Source organism: Lissotriton helveticus, chromosome 6, assembly GCF_964261635.1.
Source record: "Lissotriton helveticus chromosome 6, aLisHel1.1, whole genome shotgun sequence".
NCBI lineage: Eukaryota > Metazoa > Chordata > Amphibia > Caudata > Salamandridae > Lissotriton > Lissotriton helveticus.
The window spans coordinates 155796150-155815789 of record NC_136067.1 but is presented as its reverse complement, the minus strand read 5'-3'; the positions used below and the strand labels follow the sequence as shown (position 1 = coordinate 155815789).

The 19640-nt window shown below is 42.2% G+C and overlaps 1 protein-coding gene across 3 annotated transcripts in view; it reads left to right on the top strand.

Moving 5' to 3' along the window:
• The window catches only part of ENAH (ENAH actin regulator), a 681857-nt gene extending 666942 nt beyond the window's left edge, over nucleotides 1-14915 (top strand). For all 3 annotated transcript variants that reach the window (XM_078647528.1, XM_078647526.1, XM_078647527.1), the window contains one exon: nucleotides 11701-14915. In XM_078647528.1, the coding sequence (XP_078503654.1) occupies nucleotides 11701-11738 (38 nt within the window). In that variant the 3' untranslated portion in view covers nucleotides 11739-14915. The remainder of the gene's footprint in view (nucleotides 1-11700) is intronic.
• The last annotated feature ends 4725 nt before the right edge of the window (nucleotides 14916-19640 follow it).

Here is a 19640-nt window from a genome sequence, read left to right as displayed (position 1 = left end):
CCCCCAGCACCCTCTCCCGCCCCGGAGTTTGCATCCAATTGTGTGAAATTATGGTAAAGGGCTTCGCTGTTCATTTGTCGAGTATTCTCGAAGGTAGATCTTTAGCTGTTTGCTCCCCCTCCAGCCTGTTTACTTTATTGGCTGCCAGGGCACATTTTAACCCTCTCCACCCACGCACACCCTTGAAGATCAGCCTGGGGTGTTTTACGTCAGCGGGCTGCTGGACTGCGACACCCTTCTGCCCTAAAAGATTGTAACCCACCTTCAGTACAGGAAAGCCCAGAATACTTTTTTGTTTTTCCAAAGTATTTGTAATGTAAGTGCATAACGTGATGCATATGCATTTCCCGGTACTTCTGAATGAAAAGCGGAGCCATTCACTGCCTTGGCTCAGAGGCTGTAAAATCGGCAAAGAGGGTTCTGCCTTACAAATGCTGACCAGGCATGAATCGTCCCTAGCACCCATTGTACTAGAGTTTCAGAATGAATATTTTGAAGGGTTGCTTTGAAACTTGACATGTTTTCACTAAACAAAGAGTCCATCACGAGCCAAGACAATGACCATTTCTTCTTATTGGTTGATTTTATTTGTTGATTTTTTTACCTGAGATCTCTCTGCTGTGAAGGGAGCCGATGTTATGGTAGCTCTCTTCACATGAATGAAGTTTGTGGTGCGTGCACCGTGTTTAAAGTGTCTGCACTGAAATCATTTTCGCTTGTAGACAGCAAACTCCCAAGGTAGTTAAATTGAGAGTTTTCGCCCTAGTTTCTGTACTGAGCAAAATGAGCAGTTTTAAGTGAAGTTCAAACCCTTTAGTCCATTTTTCACGTAAATTACAGAAAAGGTGAATACTCAGTAGATTGTTTGAATTGTATTCTACATTAGTATTATGCAGCCTCGTGGGGGAGAGGAGCTGTTGTAATATGCCATTTGTCTGCCTGTGGCCGCACCCGGTTAATTCACAGGTCTTTAAAATGACCATGCACGTAACAAGGCTTTGTTGTTATTGCACTCCTTCGTGGAGCCCCTGCAATGTTTTAAGTAGGCAGGAAATGCATAAATTATTGGGTGACTGGGGGGGGTGGGTACCGGGGAAAGCGGCAGCACGCTCAAGTGTTTTGCGTACTTTTTAAGATGTGCCGCACTAACAGAGTAATTGCAAATTCAGAGTCTGTAATTAAGCTGATCAGCATGCAGGATGGAAAGATAATGGGAAGTGGAATGCAGAAGAGCAATAAGCAGCATAACCATCAAGACCAAAAGAGTGGCATTGTTTGGCTAATTGGAAAGATTTCAACTTCACAAACTCTAAGACTTAAAGCATAGACTCTCCCATAAACTTTAAAAATAACAGCAGGAGAGGATGTAGTTTAATGGTCAGGGCAGTTGACCCCACATCTAGCAGGGTTCAAATATCGGCAATGACGCTCAACATCCTGTGATTCTGGGCAAATCACAAATCACATCTACCCGTCCCTAACAAAAACAAAAATGAATGTGCCCTTGTGTAATGCAACAGGTGCTCATGTAAAGCGCTTCAATATCTTCAGGTCGAGTTAGCACCATATAAATAATTGGTGTCGATGTCAAACATCTCCTTGAGAGTAGGCTAGGTGACACTTTTAGTGACTTTGGCACTGCAACATGTTCCCTGTTAGAATGCTTGCCACTTGGTAAGCAAAGAAGTGTTGAGGACCAATTCAGGAAATTTTATTTTACCATGCATGAGAAATGGCTTGCTATGATGCATAGAAATGTCCCTTCACCAGCCATGGCGTTTGAAGCCAATGAAGCCTCACTGTGGTACTCTGCACAAGTGTTAGACCCCTTCCGTAAAGGGGAATTTTCTCCTGACTTTGAAAAATACAGCTTCATTTTTCACCGCTTTAATACCTCTGAGGCCATATGCACCCAGTTCAATACATATGTCGCAGAACCTGGCCCAGAGAATGTCAACATTGAGGTGCACCAGTATTGGCATGGAAAGCTTCGTCAGTGGCCAGAGTTGGCAAATTGTGTACTGGCTGTTTTGGCGTTGCCAGTCTCAAGTGCCAATGTCGAGAGGGCCTTTTCACAAATAAAAGTGTACATGGGAAAGAAAGAGAGAGCGTGAATGACCAAAGAATCACTAAAGAAATATTGTATGGTGTACTACAATAAATTTGACTTGTAAACATTTATTTGGGCTTCATATACACTGTACGTACAATGTCTATATACCATGCATCATTGAAGAAAGCCAGCAATAATAAAAGCAAAGTGTTCCATAAACACTGATAAAACACCGTTTCAGTCGTTTTTCATGGCGCGAAAATGAGTAACCACTGAAAAGCACTGTTTTTTCCAGGTATTGAAATCACTGGAAAACACTGAAAAAACACCACCAGAATTTACCAAAAATAGAAACTGAAAACAGGAAAGCCTAACGATACTCCTCTTTTTCTTCCTGTTCCCCTCGTAATGCCTCAGTGGGACTTGAACTTGTTTCTTACCTAACTTATGTGCGCTCTTTGAGCTGCTACATAGCTGTCCTCTCAGATTTCTCACTCTGAAAACTGCCTTTCTGGTGGCCATCACCTTTGCGTGCAGGGTGAGTGAGCTACAAGCTTTCTTACAAGCCTCCCTTTCTGGCTGTGCATCCGGACAAGGTCATCCTTAGAACTAGACCCTCCTGTCTTCCCAAGGTGGTTACTTCTTTCCACTTCGGCCAAACCATCACAATGCCTACCTTCTTTCCGCGTCCGCATTCTTTGAAAGAGGAAGAGACTCCACCGTCTGGATCCAAAACGTGCGCTTTCCTTCTACTTTGATCGCAGCAAACCATTCCGGGTGGACGACCAGCTCTTGGTTATGTGGGCGCTAAGAAAGGTCTGGCCATGCACAAACAGACCATCTCCAGGTTGGTCATTCTGTGAATCAATGCCTGCTATTCTTTGGCAAAGAAGGAGCCTCCAGTGGGGCTGCGTGCCAATTCCACCAGGGCGACATCAGCTACTACTGCTTTGGGACGAGGAGTCTCCCTAAATGACATCTGTCGGGCAGCTACGTGGGCATCGCTGCACACGTTCACCAAACACTACTGCCTGGACAGTCCAGTCCGGAGAGACTGCTTCTTTGGTCGTTTTGTTCTCCAGGACTTTCTGGGGTGAACATGGTTCGCAGACCCACCCCCGGGGTTGGTATTTTTGGGGTATCTTTTCTAAGGTATGGAAACTAGAACAGTTTTTTTTCAGATGAACCAGTTACTTTCCTTCGGTAATGATATATATATATATATATTAATTGATCATGGCCATCCAGGGCTCAATTATGTCAGTGATTGTAACTGAATTTACACCACTTACAAATAGTGGCTGATAATACATGTCCTTTCTTTATTTTGTTGATTGGCTGTATTTAAATTCTGCCTGAAGGTGGCGCCTGCCTCTAATTGAGAAAGGCAGTGTCCGAAACGCGTCTTGCGAGAGTGTTTATCCAATAAACAGATATTGGAATTGTCCCCGTGAGTGCTGCGTGCTTTTTGCATCAGAGCCTTTGTCTGATCGTGACCAGCGTGGTACCGTCACCCGCTATCAAGAGCACCCGGCCGTGAGTGAAGGAGAGTAGACAGACTAGTGAGCTTAGATATATATATATATATATATATATATATATATATATATATATATATATATATATATATATATATATATATATATATAGTGCGTCTTTTGCTGCAAGAGCCATTGATGATAATATAAGAACCCGACAGCTTCGTCGGGAGGAGAGCACCACCTGAGAAGGAAGGAGGGAGCCGTCGGAGACAGGGGCCGCCCAAACAATGCAATTCTGTTTGGATGAAGGCACAGCAGTTGCGTTTAAACTATGGAGGAAATAAAGCATGCTGGGGTACACTGAAGTGCTTGAAATGTTACAGAATTACTACTGTGACTCTACATAAACATGAGATTGAAACGGAACTCACAGGGAGTATTTTATTGGTCCTGTACTACTAGTCCCATAAATCACTGCAAGGAGTCACGTGTTACCAAGCGGACTCGAACCTGCAACCAATTTCTACTGAAGAGGGAGGCAGATTGGGACAGACCTTTCACTATGCCGGTTTTCAGCTCAGCCCTGGAAGAAGATGCAAAGAGCATTGAAACGCGTTGGCAGGCAGAAGAAAATAACGGATGCTGTACTACTCTCCTAATCGCTCAATAAAGGGAATCACCTACCTGCTGTGAGTGCGTCTTTTGCTGCAAGAGCCATTGAGGATGATATATATATATATATATATGTATATATATATATCAGTGATGTCACTGACCATGTCATGAATGATGTAATATGTGACATCATCAGCAGTGGATTGCGGGTGCGCGAAATATAGTTAGTACAACTAACTATATAGAAGCAATTTCAATGGTTTTTTAAATGCTAATTCCTAACTATATAAGGCATGAAACCTATGGTTTTCTAAGTGAGCAATTTCAGTGGTTTTTTAAATGCTAATTCCTAACTATATAAGGCTTGAAACCTATGGTTTTTTTAAGTGAATTTGCAAGGTTTTTTAAATGCTAATTCCTAACTATATTAGGCGTGAAACCTATTTTTTTCAATACATTTCAATGGTTTTGTAAATGCTAATACTATTAGCGGATAACGTTTATATATGTTATTATCCTTCTGGGACCACCTGAGCAGCCATCTTGTTTCTCAGAAGTGAGGCACAAAACAAGAGTGGAAAACGCGAAAAGGGGGCAGGGTTGAGACCACTGACCCCCTAGCCCTTCTCAGGGGGTCCCAGAAGAACCACCAAGTGCAAAAAATTATTATTTTTTTAAATCGTGGGGTACGCGCACGTACGCGTACCCTACGCGTACCGTGCACGTACCCCGCGATGTTCGTTTTTTTTTTTTTTTTTTTTTTTTTTTTTTTTTTATTGCCCTTGGGGTCCTTTTGGGTCCCTGAAAAGGGCTAGAGGGTTGGGGGGTCTCTACCCTGCCCCCTTTTCGTGTTTTCCACTCTTGTCTTGGGCTCTCTTGTGCCTCAGTTCTCCTGAAAAACAAGATGGTGGCCAACACTTCCTGGTTTGGACAGTTTGGAATGTTGACAGTAGACTGCCAGCCAATCAGAAACTCGCTCGCGCACGTAAGGGTACGGGCGCGTACGGTGCGTGTACGGTGAGCACATATAGATATATAGAAGACATACCCTATGCACACACTTAGTAAGTAAAAAGGTCACTGTGTGGCCATTTCTAGTTTAACAATTAAGTGCAGAGAAACAACAATGTGATACAAAGTGATATACGAAGGAGGAAATAAATTAACATATGGTGACAACAACGTCGTGGTCTCCTTGTTTAATGTATCACAGCTTGAAAACAACCAGCCGACACGTGTTTCATCGCATCACGCGAATCTTCAGGGCTCTAAACGGTTGTGCTCGGACCAGGAGGTCGCTCTTCCGGTGATAATTCCAACCCGGATGGGCCCAAAACCATGAGAAGTTCCAATAGTCAAGTAGTATTGTTAAACTTACGAGCGTAGTGCGCTCTTTGAATCACCCGGGAGATAGTTTAGCAATTGAGCGGTGCTGTTACCCTCGGTATCCGAAACATTCACCGAAGCTGATAGAGGTCGCTCTATGGCCTCGTGGCGGTTGGTGTCTGATGGCGTCTCGTTATAATCGTTTCTCCCGGGTCTCTGTCTTCTATTTTATTTTTGGATTAGGACAGTTCGCTGACCTCTCCATTGAGTGGTTACATGGTTGTCCTCTCGCCCAGTTGCACCATTATCTACTATTCTTTTCAAGTGCTTCCATACTGGCAGTGCGCCCATTCTTTGACTTCCAAAAAACCATTTTCCCTTCTTGTACATATAGATATATAATTTGATCAAATTCAATTTTCTCAACTACTGGAGGGATTTTCACCAAATATAGAAAAGGCACTACTGCATACCTGTCCCTACCATTTTGCCAAGTTTGGTGTAATTCCGTTCAGCCGTTCGGGCTGTAGCCGTGTATAAAGGTCCCATAGAAAATGCCATTTGAAAAATTTCAAATTCAATTTTCTCAAGAACTACTGGAGGGATTTACACCAAACATACAAAAGGCACTGCTGCATACCAGTCCCTACCATTTTGCCAAATCTGGTATAATTCCGTTCAGCCGTTTGAGCTGTAGCCTTGTCAGAATGTCCCTATGGAAATTAACATGGGGAAAACACGTTTTGGGACCCCTCTTTTTTCTCGGCCCCAGCTTGACGAATCCCCCCGAAACTTTCAGGGAAGGAGCGGAGCGTAGCGAGGCAAATTTAAGGAAAATTACAGGCAGATCCCTCAATCGGCGCCAAAGTTATTCCCAATAGAATGTTCGGAATTTCCTACGGTAACTAGGTCCTAACTATATATACCTACTGGCGACCGCCAGTAGGTAATATATAATCCTCAGAGAAGGCTCCTGCCGAGATACTGGGACCCTAGAGGGGTGGCGTACACTCCGGCGGAGCGTGCCGGTAATCACAAATCAAAGTCCTTTCCCAAACATAGTTAGTACGCTCTCAGGAAATGAGTCCAACAACACGATTCAATGGAACACAGGTTTATTCCACACAACGCGTTTCGCCTTGCAGCTTGTTCATGTGTAGAAGTGTCAAAGACCAAACCACAGTAATAAAGTTAAATGTGAACATTGAAGAAGGACCAAAAAGTATAATACATGGCAGCCATCTTAGAGTGGTAAATCGCATATAGCTAATAATCACAAGCAATGTGTTTCACATATATTAAACAAACTAAATGTTCCAAAATTGAACACATAAGTAAAACTTTCTCTTGCTACGTGACGAAAGGAGATATGAATAAACCATTACAGAGTGTATACCACCGTAATAAATGAATGCAGTAATATCTCACAGTTGCAATGGCAAGTGCCCTGGTAAATAAAGAAATATAAACAGAAAAACATTGATCGAATACACATTGAGAAATACATCACTCTATATATAAAATGGTTATCTCTGTGGTCAATATTAATTTCAATGACTGCATCCATAAGTCGAATGTTTGCTGGCAAGTGCCCAATTTCAGACAACAGAGTATCAAAAAAGTTTTGGACCAAGTCTGGGATGTTCACAAAAGTGAAAAAGTGCATAACATACGTGGTCTCTGCTAAGGAGTGCAAAGGTTAGGTACGCCCGTGAGAGTGAATGTTCGTGAAAGGGCCCCTTCCTTTCCTCCTGTAGAGAAAGAAGAAAAAGATGAGAATTAGAAGAAAATAAAAAATAAAGAGAAAAAATTCTAACATAATAGTTAACAAATAGTCGGCATACATGGTCTATCGATTCAGTCAATCCAATATTAGAAAACCTATTACAAAAAAAAATAACAAGCAGAACCCTATGCAATTACGATCCCACTTTCAGGTGTATTGCCAGTTCCTCATCCATGTTAAGACCCCCAGGGATCTTACTTTGAAAGTCAATTATGTACCGTGATTCTTTCTTTCTGAGAGCGAGGATCCTATCACCTCCTCTCGATTTTATAGGAATATGTTCCAAAATCATGTAGCTGCAGTCTGAGATATTGGAAAAATGATGCTGTTCAAAGTGTCTAGCAACAGGATATTTAGGATCATGGTTAGTTATGGCTCGTAGGTGTTCCAAGATACGTTTTTTGGCAGCACAGGTGGTGCTGCCAATATACCACAATCCACATGTACACATGATTACATAAATGACAAAAGTCATTCCACAAGTGAGAAATTGTGTCAATTTTTTAGTCACACCATTGTAGGTCACCGTATCTTTATATTTACTGTTCTTACAAGCCTTGCAATGGCCACAAGGATAGAAGCCAACTAATCCATGTTGTGTACTCGATGAAAGAATAGTCACGTCATTTCTAACCACTAGATCACGTATGTTTCTGCTGCGTCTATATGTGATATTGGGTCTCTCAGGTATCGAGTTCCCCAGTATGCCATCAGTTTTAAGGATGTCCCAGTTCTTTGTAATGATTTTCTTTACTTTCTGAGAATCAGAGTTGGAGGTCAGGATCATGCTTGTAACATCCGTTTCATTGGACGAAACAACATCAAGTTTATCACAAAGAGTATCACTTCTGTCAACGTCTGCCACCCGTTTAAGTGCTTTGGTAAGAACCCACTGTGGGTAACCCCGTTTCAGAAATCTCTCTACAATGATGGCCGTCTCATCCTTAAACGTTATGTTCGAGTTAGTTTCTCTTGGCCCTCAGCAGCTCACCATATGGAATGCTCCATTTCAATGATTTAGAGTGGCTGCTGAGGGCATGTAGGACACTGTTTCCTGCGGTGGCTTTACGGAACAGGGAAGTGCGAATTGTATCATTCACTATCTCCAATTTAACATCAAGGTATTCAGTCACAGTATTGCTGATGTTGCCAGTCAGGAGGATATTGTAGCTATTGTTGTTCAATTTATCAATGAAACATTCTGCTTCTTCCCTAGTACCATTCCACACGATGAACAAATCATCAATGTAGCGTAGCCACATGATGATTTTAGTCAGATCTCCTGAAAGGGTTGTGCTTGCAAAGATCTCCTGTTCCCAGAACCCCATAAAGAGATTCGCAAAGCTTGGTGCAAAGCACGACCCCATCGCAGTACCCTTAATCTGCCTGTAGAGGGCGCCATTGAAAGAGAAAATGTTGTTTTGAAGACAAAAAAGTATCATCTCAACAACCATTTTTGTATGTTCCCGGTACCTGAGGGCTCGATTAGACAGAAAATGTTCACATGCTTCTATGCCCTGTTGGTGATCAATAATAGTATACAGGGAATGAACATCCAAAACTACAAACAAATAATTGGGGCACCAAACGAGGTTCTCTATTCTACACAAAAAACCTTTGGTATCCCTAATGTAACTGGGTAACTGGCAAACAAATTCCCTTAGAAAAAAGTCAACATATTTGGAAATATGTTCCCCGACACTCCCTATAGAGGACACAATAGGGCGTCAAGGAGGTTTAGTATCATGCTTATGTATCTTTGGTAAAAGATACAAAATCGGGAGTTTGGGATAGTCTCTTTTAAGGTAGCAATATTCCTCCCATGTAAGTAGGCCTTTGTCTTTCCAGTTCACAAGTTTGTCCCAGATAGAAGTGATGCTCTGGTTAGAGGTCAGAGTGGTCCAGGTATGTAAATATTGTTCAGTCAATTGTCGCATTGCCTCGCTGATATAATAATCCCTTTCTAAAATCACAATATTACCTCCCTTATCAGCTGGGCGGATTATGGTGGTGTCATCATACAGGGTTTTCAGAAATTTGCGTTGGTTTATGGACAGATTATTGTTGTTCCTCTCATTGTCCCTCCCACATTTATGTCTAAGATCAGTGAGGCCCTTGATCACACATTCGTGGAAGGTGTCTATACGGGCATGAGGGAGTATGGGCATGAAGGTAGATTTGACTTTGAAATCAGTTCTGGCTGCTGCGCTCTGTTCTAATTCCATGTCATCTATTAACTGTGTCGCAATGGTGTGTGTGTCTTGATTTTCATTAGTGTTGTCCAATTCAGCTATAGTAACCAAAGCATCCACATCACCAATAACAAAATTAAAATTATTAGCGCCAGTATCATCATTGGACACAGTTCTAGCATGCTGCCCTAGTCTTTTGAGTTTGTGCCATTTCTTTAGTTTAAGTTTGCGCACAAACTTGAAAGTATCTATCCTTGTATCAGTATAGTTAAAACATGTGGAGGGACAAAAGTAAAGCCCCAAACAGAGAGTTCTCTTTTCATAGTCAGTCAAAAGTTTTTTAGATAAATTAACAATTGTTTTGTTTACCATTGTAGCATCCATTAGTATGTCTTGTTTGAGCGCGTTGTTCGACTTCCCATGGTGCCCTTTGTTTTGTCGATATTCCCAGCGTTGTTTGAGTCGTTTCTTGCGGTTGCGGCGTTTCCCCTTGTCTTGCCTTGTCCGCGTCCTCTTCCTCTCGGTGTTGGTGACGCATGATCTCTTGCATTCTGACGATCTTTCTGCATCACCCTGAACTCGTCTAAAAAATTGACTTGTTTCCTAGCGGTGGTTTCATCTCCTGATACACTTCCTTCAGTGATGTCGGACTCTGTCTCGCTCAGGATATTACTTTCGTTTTGGTTGCTGCTGGTAATGTTGGTATTAGCTTGCTGTGACTGACTTCTATATAGATGATCATACTTTCTACTGAAAGTGAGAATCCTTCCACACTCATAATCTGCATAGTCTCTGTTCATTTTTCTTTGTTTTCTAGCTTTAAGTTCTTCCTCGTAATTATTTAGGCGTTCCTTCATGTCATGCATTTTTTTCAACAAATATATAATTGTTTTTATTTTTGTTATCGCAATGTGGTCAGGGAAAAGCAGGACCGCACATCAGCGGGCCAGACCAGAGGCCAAGGTTAATTTTTACACAAAGGACGCCGCACTCAGTAACTTGCAGTTTTCAAAGATTTAATTGGTGCCTAGTCTGACACACCAACGCGTTTCAGCCTAAACGGCCTTGTTCACATGAACAAGGCCGTTTAGGCTGAAAACGCGTTGGTGTGTCAGACTAGGCACCAATTAAATCTTTGAAAACTGCAAGTTACTGAGTGCGGCGTCCTTTGTGTAAAAAAATAAATATTTATATATATATATATATATATATATATATATATATATATATATATATATATATATATGAAACATAGGTTAGTTATAGATTCCTTCCTGCCCCACCCATCCTCCCCGTTCTGCGAACTAGTTCTAGGGTTAAGGAATTCCTTTCAGGGCCCTAGTTTTGTGCACCAGTGGTCAGTGTCTTGCATGGCTCTGCACTTCTGGCGTGGAAATGAGTGGAGAGAACTGACATCCGCGCGCAAGGGTGGTGTCTATTTAAGTGCTGCGAGGTCATCTCGGCGATCACGAAGCAGACTTGAGACGCCACCTTCCGACGCGCAGGGGTACTGCTGATGATAAACTTTCCGGAATTAAGAAAAACTATTTGGTGCCAGTTTCACAAATTGTTCTGTACTTGCTTGTGTATAACAAGACTTCTATAGCTAGTTCACCCCGGACCCCAAAGCTTCATATGTAGCATGTCACAACATTTCTAAAGAAGGCAGGTTGTGCTTTAAACATGCATCCTTGGTTCACAAGTAGACCGTCCAGGTGCTTCCTGTTTCCATGGGAAAGAATGGTTGCTGTCTAACTTACGTTTTTTGGGCGGAGTGGTTATAAAATCACAAATCATACCTGGTGGTGGCAGAGCCCGATAAATAGCAAATAGGGTGTATGAGACATGCTAGTATGCAGCAGCAACCTTACTGTTTAAACATCAAATCTTACACCATTTAGTCATTGAATGTGTTACTTTATAAGATTGTGGTCATCTTTTTGGTTAGCCCATTTGATAGCACCGAAGTCTATACTAGCAAACAGGAAGAACAAAAGTGGCAATAATTCTTGATGGCATTTCATTGCTTTTTTATTTTAACCATGTCACCTGATGGCATTGGTAAATTCTACTCTTCTCAAAGATTGGTTGTTTTCACAATATGGGGTAAAAATAAAATTATGTATGAAGTGACAGTAAATATTTAAAATGTTTCACTATAAACTACATAATTCAAGAGTAAAAACAACTTGAGTGGGTATTTTTGTATATTTTCAATGAACTAATATATATTTTTTTTCTTAATAGCAATCAGGCAGGAACTGAGCAAGTCTAATACTGCATAGGAGACTAGGACTGAACTGCCATTTTGGCGTGTCTTTAAACGGACTTCATTTTGTAAGCCGGTAGAGGAAAACAGAAGATCAATGTCCCACAAGTTGGAAGACACATTCTAGGAACTTTCAAAGACATCACTCCGGTGATGTGCCATTTCCTTCATAGTTTGCTGCTTTTTCTGACCTTTGAAACCAGTGGAAAAGAGTCTTAACATTACTGTAATGATTATGCAGAAATTCCTTTGAGTGTCAAAGCAGAGCATTTGAGTAATCTCATGTCAAGATAAATTGCACATATTTTAGATTTTTTTTTAAAGATCTAGCAAGAAAAGCCTTTAATAGAGGAATTTAGCAAGTTCTACTGTTGTGTTCTGCAAGTGTATCTCAGGTTTGTCTTCCTATTCTGTATTAATTTCAGAGATATCCGCATTTAGACCATATCACTTGTAACTAGTTCAAACACAAATTTTGAATTATTGGGTTGCTTACAGAATAAGCAGAAGGTGTCCTAGAAATTGATATTGCACATTCTAGTTTTTGGAAAATTTTATAGGAGCTCGCTCTACTTTACCTTCAAGTAATACAGAAATAAATTGCAAATATAGTATTTGATTTATCAGCATAAAACGCCCTCCCAAAGTGTTCCTAGATTAATAGCCGAATGTAAATTATTCATCCATAGTAGGTCTACATTTTCAGGATACAGGCTTCATTTATGCATGTGGGCGTTTTTGTACTCTGCACAATCACCACTGTTTTGAGCTCAGAAAAACATGCATGTCACATGTTAACTTTTTATTTTACACTTTTATATGTCCATTAATATAGGGTGGAAGGTGCTAGTTAGGTCTATGATTTCATACTGCTGGGTTTTGCTTAAACATTTTTCTTTCTCATTGATTACATGCATGACTATTGAGTTCAAGGATCTAGAATTTCTTGGTAATCAAGTTAGTGCCATCAGGTCCATAGACATCCTGTATCAGCTATTCATATTTACATTTTACGTTCAGATAAGTTACTTGTTAATATAAATTCTGATTGCTGTGCCCCATATAGATCTTCAACTTGTTCAAGTTGATACTGGTGAAGAACAGTCAAAACAATTAGAGCAGAGTAGGATGAAAGAATGTTCCAATGTGGTTTATGGATTACCGTTTGAGGATCGTCCTTCTGCTTCTCATTTTTACCAGTCACTGAAGTCTGAAAATATATACATGTGGCAGTTACTGACAGATGTACTACACCTGCCGTTCTACGTCCAGGCGTCACTGTGCCTACCTTTGCCCCAAAACAGGCTGTTCCTTTTGTCCAGGAGACCTACTTTATGCTGTTGGTTTTGTAAAGCGAGGGCAGCAACGTGAGATTGTGGGCCGTCCCTTCTAAGAGTGATGACAATGCTCAAGCGATGGAAAGGTTTTCTTGCTCACCTGGTACCAAAATTAGTCAAGGCCCTCATCTACACTCTGGTTGAAAAAAGAAAATGAGATTCCTTCAAGTCAGATCAAGTAGCCTTTTGATGTTCGGATCGGCATAGCATTTGGTGCACTTTGGATTATGCAGACCTACAATAGTGCCATATTTGCTTGTGATCCATGTTGATTTTTTCTTAGACTAATTTCCCCGGTGGTTTCAGAGGAATGTTTCATCAATAGTTTTCTGTACACGCTAGATAACGTGCAGCTCCACGCACAGGACAACATTTACATAGCATATCCTGGAAAGTGCTGGTCACCAAAGCAAATCGACAGCAGTTGCTGCTTCTGTAAAAGAGGCCGAACAAGGAAGCATCTCCTGTTGAATGTGTCCCTGTTTTTGTGGCATATTGAATGAATTCCAGGACAAGACTGTTTGAAAGTGCGATCTACATTGGAAATGCAAACCAACTCCAGCATTGACAGCCTATTCCAAAAACTGTTTAATGTTCTGCATGGTACAACACGAAGGCATTCTCAACAAATGCAGCAAGCTTGTAAAGTACTTTCACTTTAAAGAAAACAAAATATGGAGGCATTTTTATCTCTTGTAAATGTAACTTTATTTAGGCAAACATTTCAATGTTAAGGAAATTTACCCTTGTCAGAAATCATGTTCGATTTTTCTCATAAAAAATGTTAGATTAGCCGAAAAGGCATGACATGGGTATAAGCAGTCCAAAGTTAGACAGGTGATTGAACTCCTAAATCTTTAATGAAACTGGTTTATGCACTAAACGTTTTGTGCCTTGGTCTAAAATTAACATGATTTTTTTTCATTTTTTTTTTTTTTTTTAAGGATGTAGGAAATGTTTTCAAGTCACTTTTACATCTGTTTTACATTGTCGCAAATTGCTGAACCCTTCAGATTTTGGCTCGTGCGTGACTGTAGCGGGGAGTCTCTGGTAGAACTTAATCTGAAAAATATGATTTCTATCCCGTTGGCAGTTGTCATTGTCGGAGATTTCAGTTATTAAAATGAACAGCAAATGCTAACACGTTTTCTGTTACAATTGAAAAGTTTGATAAAAAGTACTGGTGGGAAGATTTTTTTGTATGTTGGGATATCTTACTATTGATAGTTTAGGAGATCCTTTCCAATTCTAGGAAGGTACTACTTTCCTCAACACTGTGATCTGAGCTGTGATAAATCTATATTATACACGAGTGGCTAAAACAATTGCAATCAAGCTGAATGTATAAATCTTGAGTGCTGGTGCTGAAATCTTTGTCTTCATCATGATTTCCAAATGTCATTGTTACAATATTTTAAACCATCAGTGTCAATTAAGAAATGGAACACTAACGAATGTTGAATTTTCATGCATTTGATTTACTTTGTTTTTTTTTACTTCCTCCCAATTCATCTCTGCTATTTTTATCATGTTTCATTTAAAATTTCTTACATGCTAACTTTGTTTTGAGCGAATGAAATAAAATTGCAATATATACTTGTTGCCACAATTTGTTTGTTCAGATTTGGGAAACAGTATCTCTCGATTGCCCTCAATTTCCCATGCTGGGATTTGCTGAATGTGAAAAGAGATGCCTAAAGTCTATGGTTTCACCATTGTTATTGCTGGCAGTATTTTCTAATTCTGAACAGTAGTTTCATAGAGTTAATACTCTAAAAAAAGAATGTAAACTATGAAAATGTAACTTTCATGAATGAACATAATTGTACATAAATTTAGAAGACATCTGGCTATAATATCTTTGTTGGATCTGCTTCTTTCTCTTGATTTGTATGTATGCTAGCATCCACACAACTCTTTGAGTAGATACCCAATTAGAACTTGCTGATGTAATCTTATGTTTTCTTTTTCTATACTGTGTTTCATGCACCCATTCCTTACTGCCACAAGTCCAGGGGCATATTACCTGGTTGGAAAGAACCACCCATCAATAGACCAACTGTTCTGTACATGAACGTAGTTAGTAGTCCTAGGTGTTACTCACTGAACCCTTTCCTAAAACTGCTAACGCCTAGTTGGCACTTTCTGTGCAAGCAGAGTTGAAATGACCAATGATCCTTAAATATAAATTTTCGGTGTTGTACCTTAATCCATTAGAGCATGTTCGAATATTGTACAGCTAAGAAGCTTATGCAAGTTCACTGGGGCCTAGGAGTCTAGGTGGGGGTAGCTGGTAGATTGACTAGTAGTACTGTTGTTCCTGGAACCTCAGTAATCCGATACTATTTGCAAGGTCTATGAACTGAATGATTACTCTTTGAGGGGGAAGTGAGATATAGTGTCAGATACTTTGACATGCCATAATATTGTCCAGTCAAGAGGTTGCTTTGTGTCACAACATAGCTGGGGGAAGAGATTGGGGACAGAAAGGAGAAAGGGTGTTTGGATCCAGCTACAACTCAGCAGTGGTGTGTCCCACAGGATCTTAAACCAATTCCTCTCACCTGGCAGCCAGGCTGAAATTATTTCTTAGATACAAGCTTGCAATTCAGTCTTGAGTTTGTGATGGGAAGAGCTAACATGTCTTTTAGTGTAGTCCACTTCTTGCAGGCACAAGTCCTCACAGCAGCATGGGTGAGAGCTACGGGCTATAGTCTTAGAATGAATAAGAGTGGTATTCTACTCTTTTCCTTTGGTCCTTTTCCTTAGTCCTGGAGTTCTTATTCCTTCAGGGGAGATTGATATCTTCCTGACCCTAGTATGGGCTCTATTTGTGTACCTGTGTATCAAACACCTTGCAAAAGAAAGATGTATATGAGTACTCTGAACCTAAGGCATTGGGCCCAAACCACCTGGACAATCAAATTCAAAAGTTAGTTCAGATATTATTGATGGGTGGAGAGCAAGTTCATCTCACTGGAAGTGGTTTGCTAAACCTGGCACAAGTTCTGCCTGAACTGGATCCAGAAGACTGTTGGATCTTCATGACGCCTATGTATACACACACACTCAATCAAAATAAGCTTTATTCAAAATCACATAGTGAATCATAAAAGCTAGAAAATACATCCATGTCAAAATGTAAAAAAAGTTTTAAAAGCTAAAACAGAAATCTAAAAACAGTCGTCCCAGGCAGGGTCAATAACATTTCTACAACTCTTTCCTATGATTAATAACGGGCAGCAGAAACCGGGACATTGCAGCACATATATACATGTTAGACAGCATTTACAAGTACATAAAACTTGCAGGATGCATATTTCCATATCCCCGTGTTGCTAGCTTTACAGGCGTTACCCACTGTTCACAGTAGGCCACGAGCATTTTCAGTTAACCATGCTCCCCTTTGGCCTTACCAGTGCCCCTCGGGTATTCACGAAAGTGATGGCAGTGGTCGTAGCTCATCTGTGCAGGTCTGGGGTTTGTCTCTCCCTATCTCGACGACTGGCTGTTGAAGGCGAGCTGGCCCAAGGCTGTCATCTCCCACCCCCAGACTACGGCGGACCTCCTGCATTCGCTGGTGTTGACAATCAACTTGCCGAACTCACACCCGACTCCCTCTCAGAAGCTCTTTTTCATCAAAGCAGTTCTGGATACAGCTTAGTTTCGAGCAGCGACTCTGGGATATTAAGGCTATGATACAGATGTTTCAACCTCTAGCCCAGATTTCTGTCCGAATGACCCTGAGGCTGCTGGGCCGCATGGCCTTCTGCATCCTGCTGATGGATCATGCCAGGTGGCATATGCAGGCTCTGCAGTGGGACCTGAAGTTCCAGTGGGGCCAGCATTAGGGGAATCTGTTCAACGTCGTCCTGATCTCGGAGGGGACTTCATGTCAATTGCAGTGACAGCTCATGAACCAAGTTTGGGTCAGCGACATATCCCTCTCCCTTCCCCAACCAGAGCTGACAGTGGTGATGGGCGTGTCACTCCTGAGATGGGGTGGCCACCTGGGAGAAGCGGAGATCAGCAGTATCTTTTCTCCGGCAGAGTCCAGTCTCCACATCAACCTTTTGGAGCTCTGGGCGATTTGTCTTGCACTGAAGGCATTCCTTCCTTCTATCAAAGGAAGAGTAGTGCAGGTGTTCAGACAACACCATCGCCATTTGGTACTGCAACAAACAGGGTGGTGTGGAGTTGTTGACCCTATGTCAAGAGGCTCTTCCTGTTTGGACATGACTGGAACATCAGGTGGTTCAAGACCTAGCAGGTTTACTGAACGCCAGGGCGTAGGAACACAGCTGTCAGTGCAATGTTCATGCATGGCGTCTTCACTCTGAGGTGGTGCAAGGTCTCTTTCGGCAGTGGGGAGAGCCTTGGTTAGATCTGTTCGCCACAGATAAAACGCAGTGTCAGTAGTTCTGCGTTTTGGAATTTCCATGGTGGCACTCGGTCGGCGACTCAATTCGGCGCGAGTGGAACTGCGGCCTCCTGTACTCCTCTCCGCCTGTACCACTTCTGCCCAGAGGGCTGAAGATCAAACGTGACGAGCCCAAGTCAATCTTGTGGCTTCGGACTGCACACAAAGAGTCTGGTACACAGAGCTCTTGAGCATGGCCATCGATCCTCCGATCAGACTGCCTCTTCGGTGATAATCTTCTGTCGCAGCAGCAGGGGACTGTCCTCCACCCGAACCGGTCAAGCCTCCACCGTCTTGCGTGGAGATTGAGCGGTGACAGTTGACAGCTTTTGACCTTCCTCCCTAAGTCTGTAACATCATCTTGGTAGCCAGGCGTCCCTCCACTAAAATGGAATAAGCCTGTAGATGGAACAAGTTTGTGGCATGGTGCACAGCAAACGCTGTGGATCCCCTTTCTGCCCCTCTTTCGGAGGTTCTTTTGTATATACTTTCTTTAGCCCAGCAGGGCTCTGCCCTAGGCACTGTTAAGAGCTACCTGCCTTTCTTCGCCTTCATGATCAGCTTTCTCTTTTTAAGTCCCCTATTGTAAATAGATGTTCGAGGCATATGAGCTGTAGATCATATTCTTTAGCATAGATCGCCATCTACTGTTGGGTACCGATGTTTGCACTTTGTTTTTATGAAGAAGCCTTTGTAGTCACGAGGTAGCGGACTTTTCCCTTTGGTGATAGTGTGCATGGGCATTGGCTCCATCCTTCGATAGTTTTGTTCCGCAATTGGGTTCGAATGTGTATTACGGCGCTCCGCTTCCGTATTGTTTTTTAACTTCTTCGACGCGCAATCCTCTACCATCGACTGTATTGTCTTTGATTGCGGTTCCCCATTCGTTGCGCATCGTTCCATCTGAGAAAACCTTTGATCGGGGAAACTCGAGGCGGGCCGTTTGGCATACCTGTGTCGACTGGGCCAGCAGCCGATGGAGCAGCCGATGGAATGGACTCAATTTAAACGGGTGTCGTGCAACGTTTCCACGCACCAATTTGCACGAGGTCTGCAACCTCTGCTTCTCCCAGTAACACAACGAAAAGGACTGTGAAGCATGTCGATCGTTCCGATTGAAGAAAACTATTTCCGATCGTCTGGCTCGATGCCACGAGCTGCAACACCACAGCAGCTCCGTTCTGGACATCTTCGGAGAAGAACCACATATCCAACATCCAGTCAAAGGAGCCAAGGAAGAAGAACAGCTCTGTGTCCGAAGCAGACTCCGATATGGAAGAAGAAGAGCACATCACTCTGGGTCAGCGTACTGCGAGTACTGATTTCCCCCCCCCCCCCCCCACCCCCCCCCTATGCCCAGTCAACATAAAACAAAGGCTCCGGCACCACCTTTGTCTCCAGGCTCAGGTCGGCACCAACAAAAGGTTTCCGATGCCCCGCCCTCCAGCCTGGCTAAAGAAAAGCCTTCTAGCTCGGACTCGAGCCAGCCCCATTCTGGTGCTGAAACAAACACCCTTTGCACCAAAACATAAATCCAAGTCTCCACCGGGACCGAAGACTACACCTTCGACACCGAAGACTTTGAAACATAAAGTCTCCAAACCTAAAAGTTCGAAGTCGAAATCCTCAACACCTACAGGTTCGTAGCCGAAATCCTCCATACCGAAATCCTCTGCATCAAAAGGCTCGGAGCCAAAATCCTCCACATCAAGACTGAGCCGAAATCCTCTGCAACAAGACTGAGCTGAAATCCTTTGCATCAAAAGGCTCGGAGCCCAAACCCTCCGTACTGAAAAGATTGAAGCCCAAACACAAAGACTTGCAGCCTAAAACTCCAACACCAAATGCGCCTGTGCCGAAACTGCACCGAAAACAGCAAACGAAGTAAAGGACACTCCAAAGTAAATGACACTCCACCCAAGGAGCCCCGGTCTGATGAGCCATCTTTGGACCCAAAACAAAAAAGACTTGTTATTAACCCTTAAATCTGGGCATATTCAGGCCACTCTTCCCCAAAACAAAAACGGAAGCTGGACCTGAGGACTGTTCTATACCTCTTGAGGACTTTGGTACTAACCCTTGTCCACCTTACATTCCACCTCCCTTTACTCCTATTAATCTGAATTTAATTATTTCATCATCAAATTCACCACCACCACCT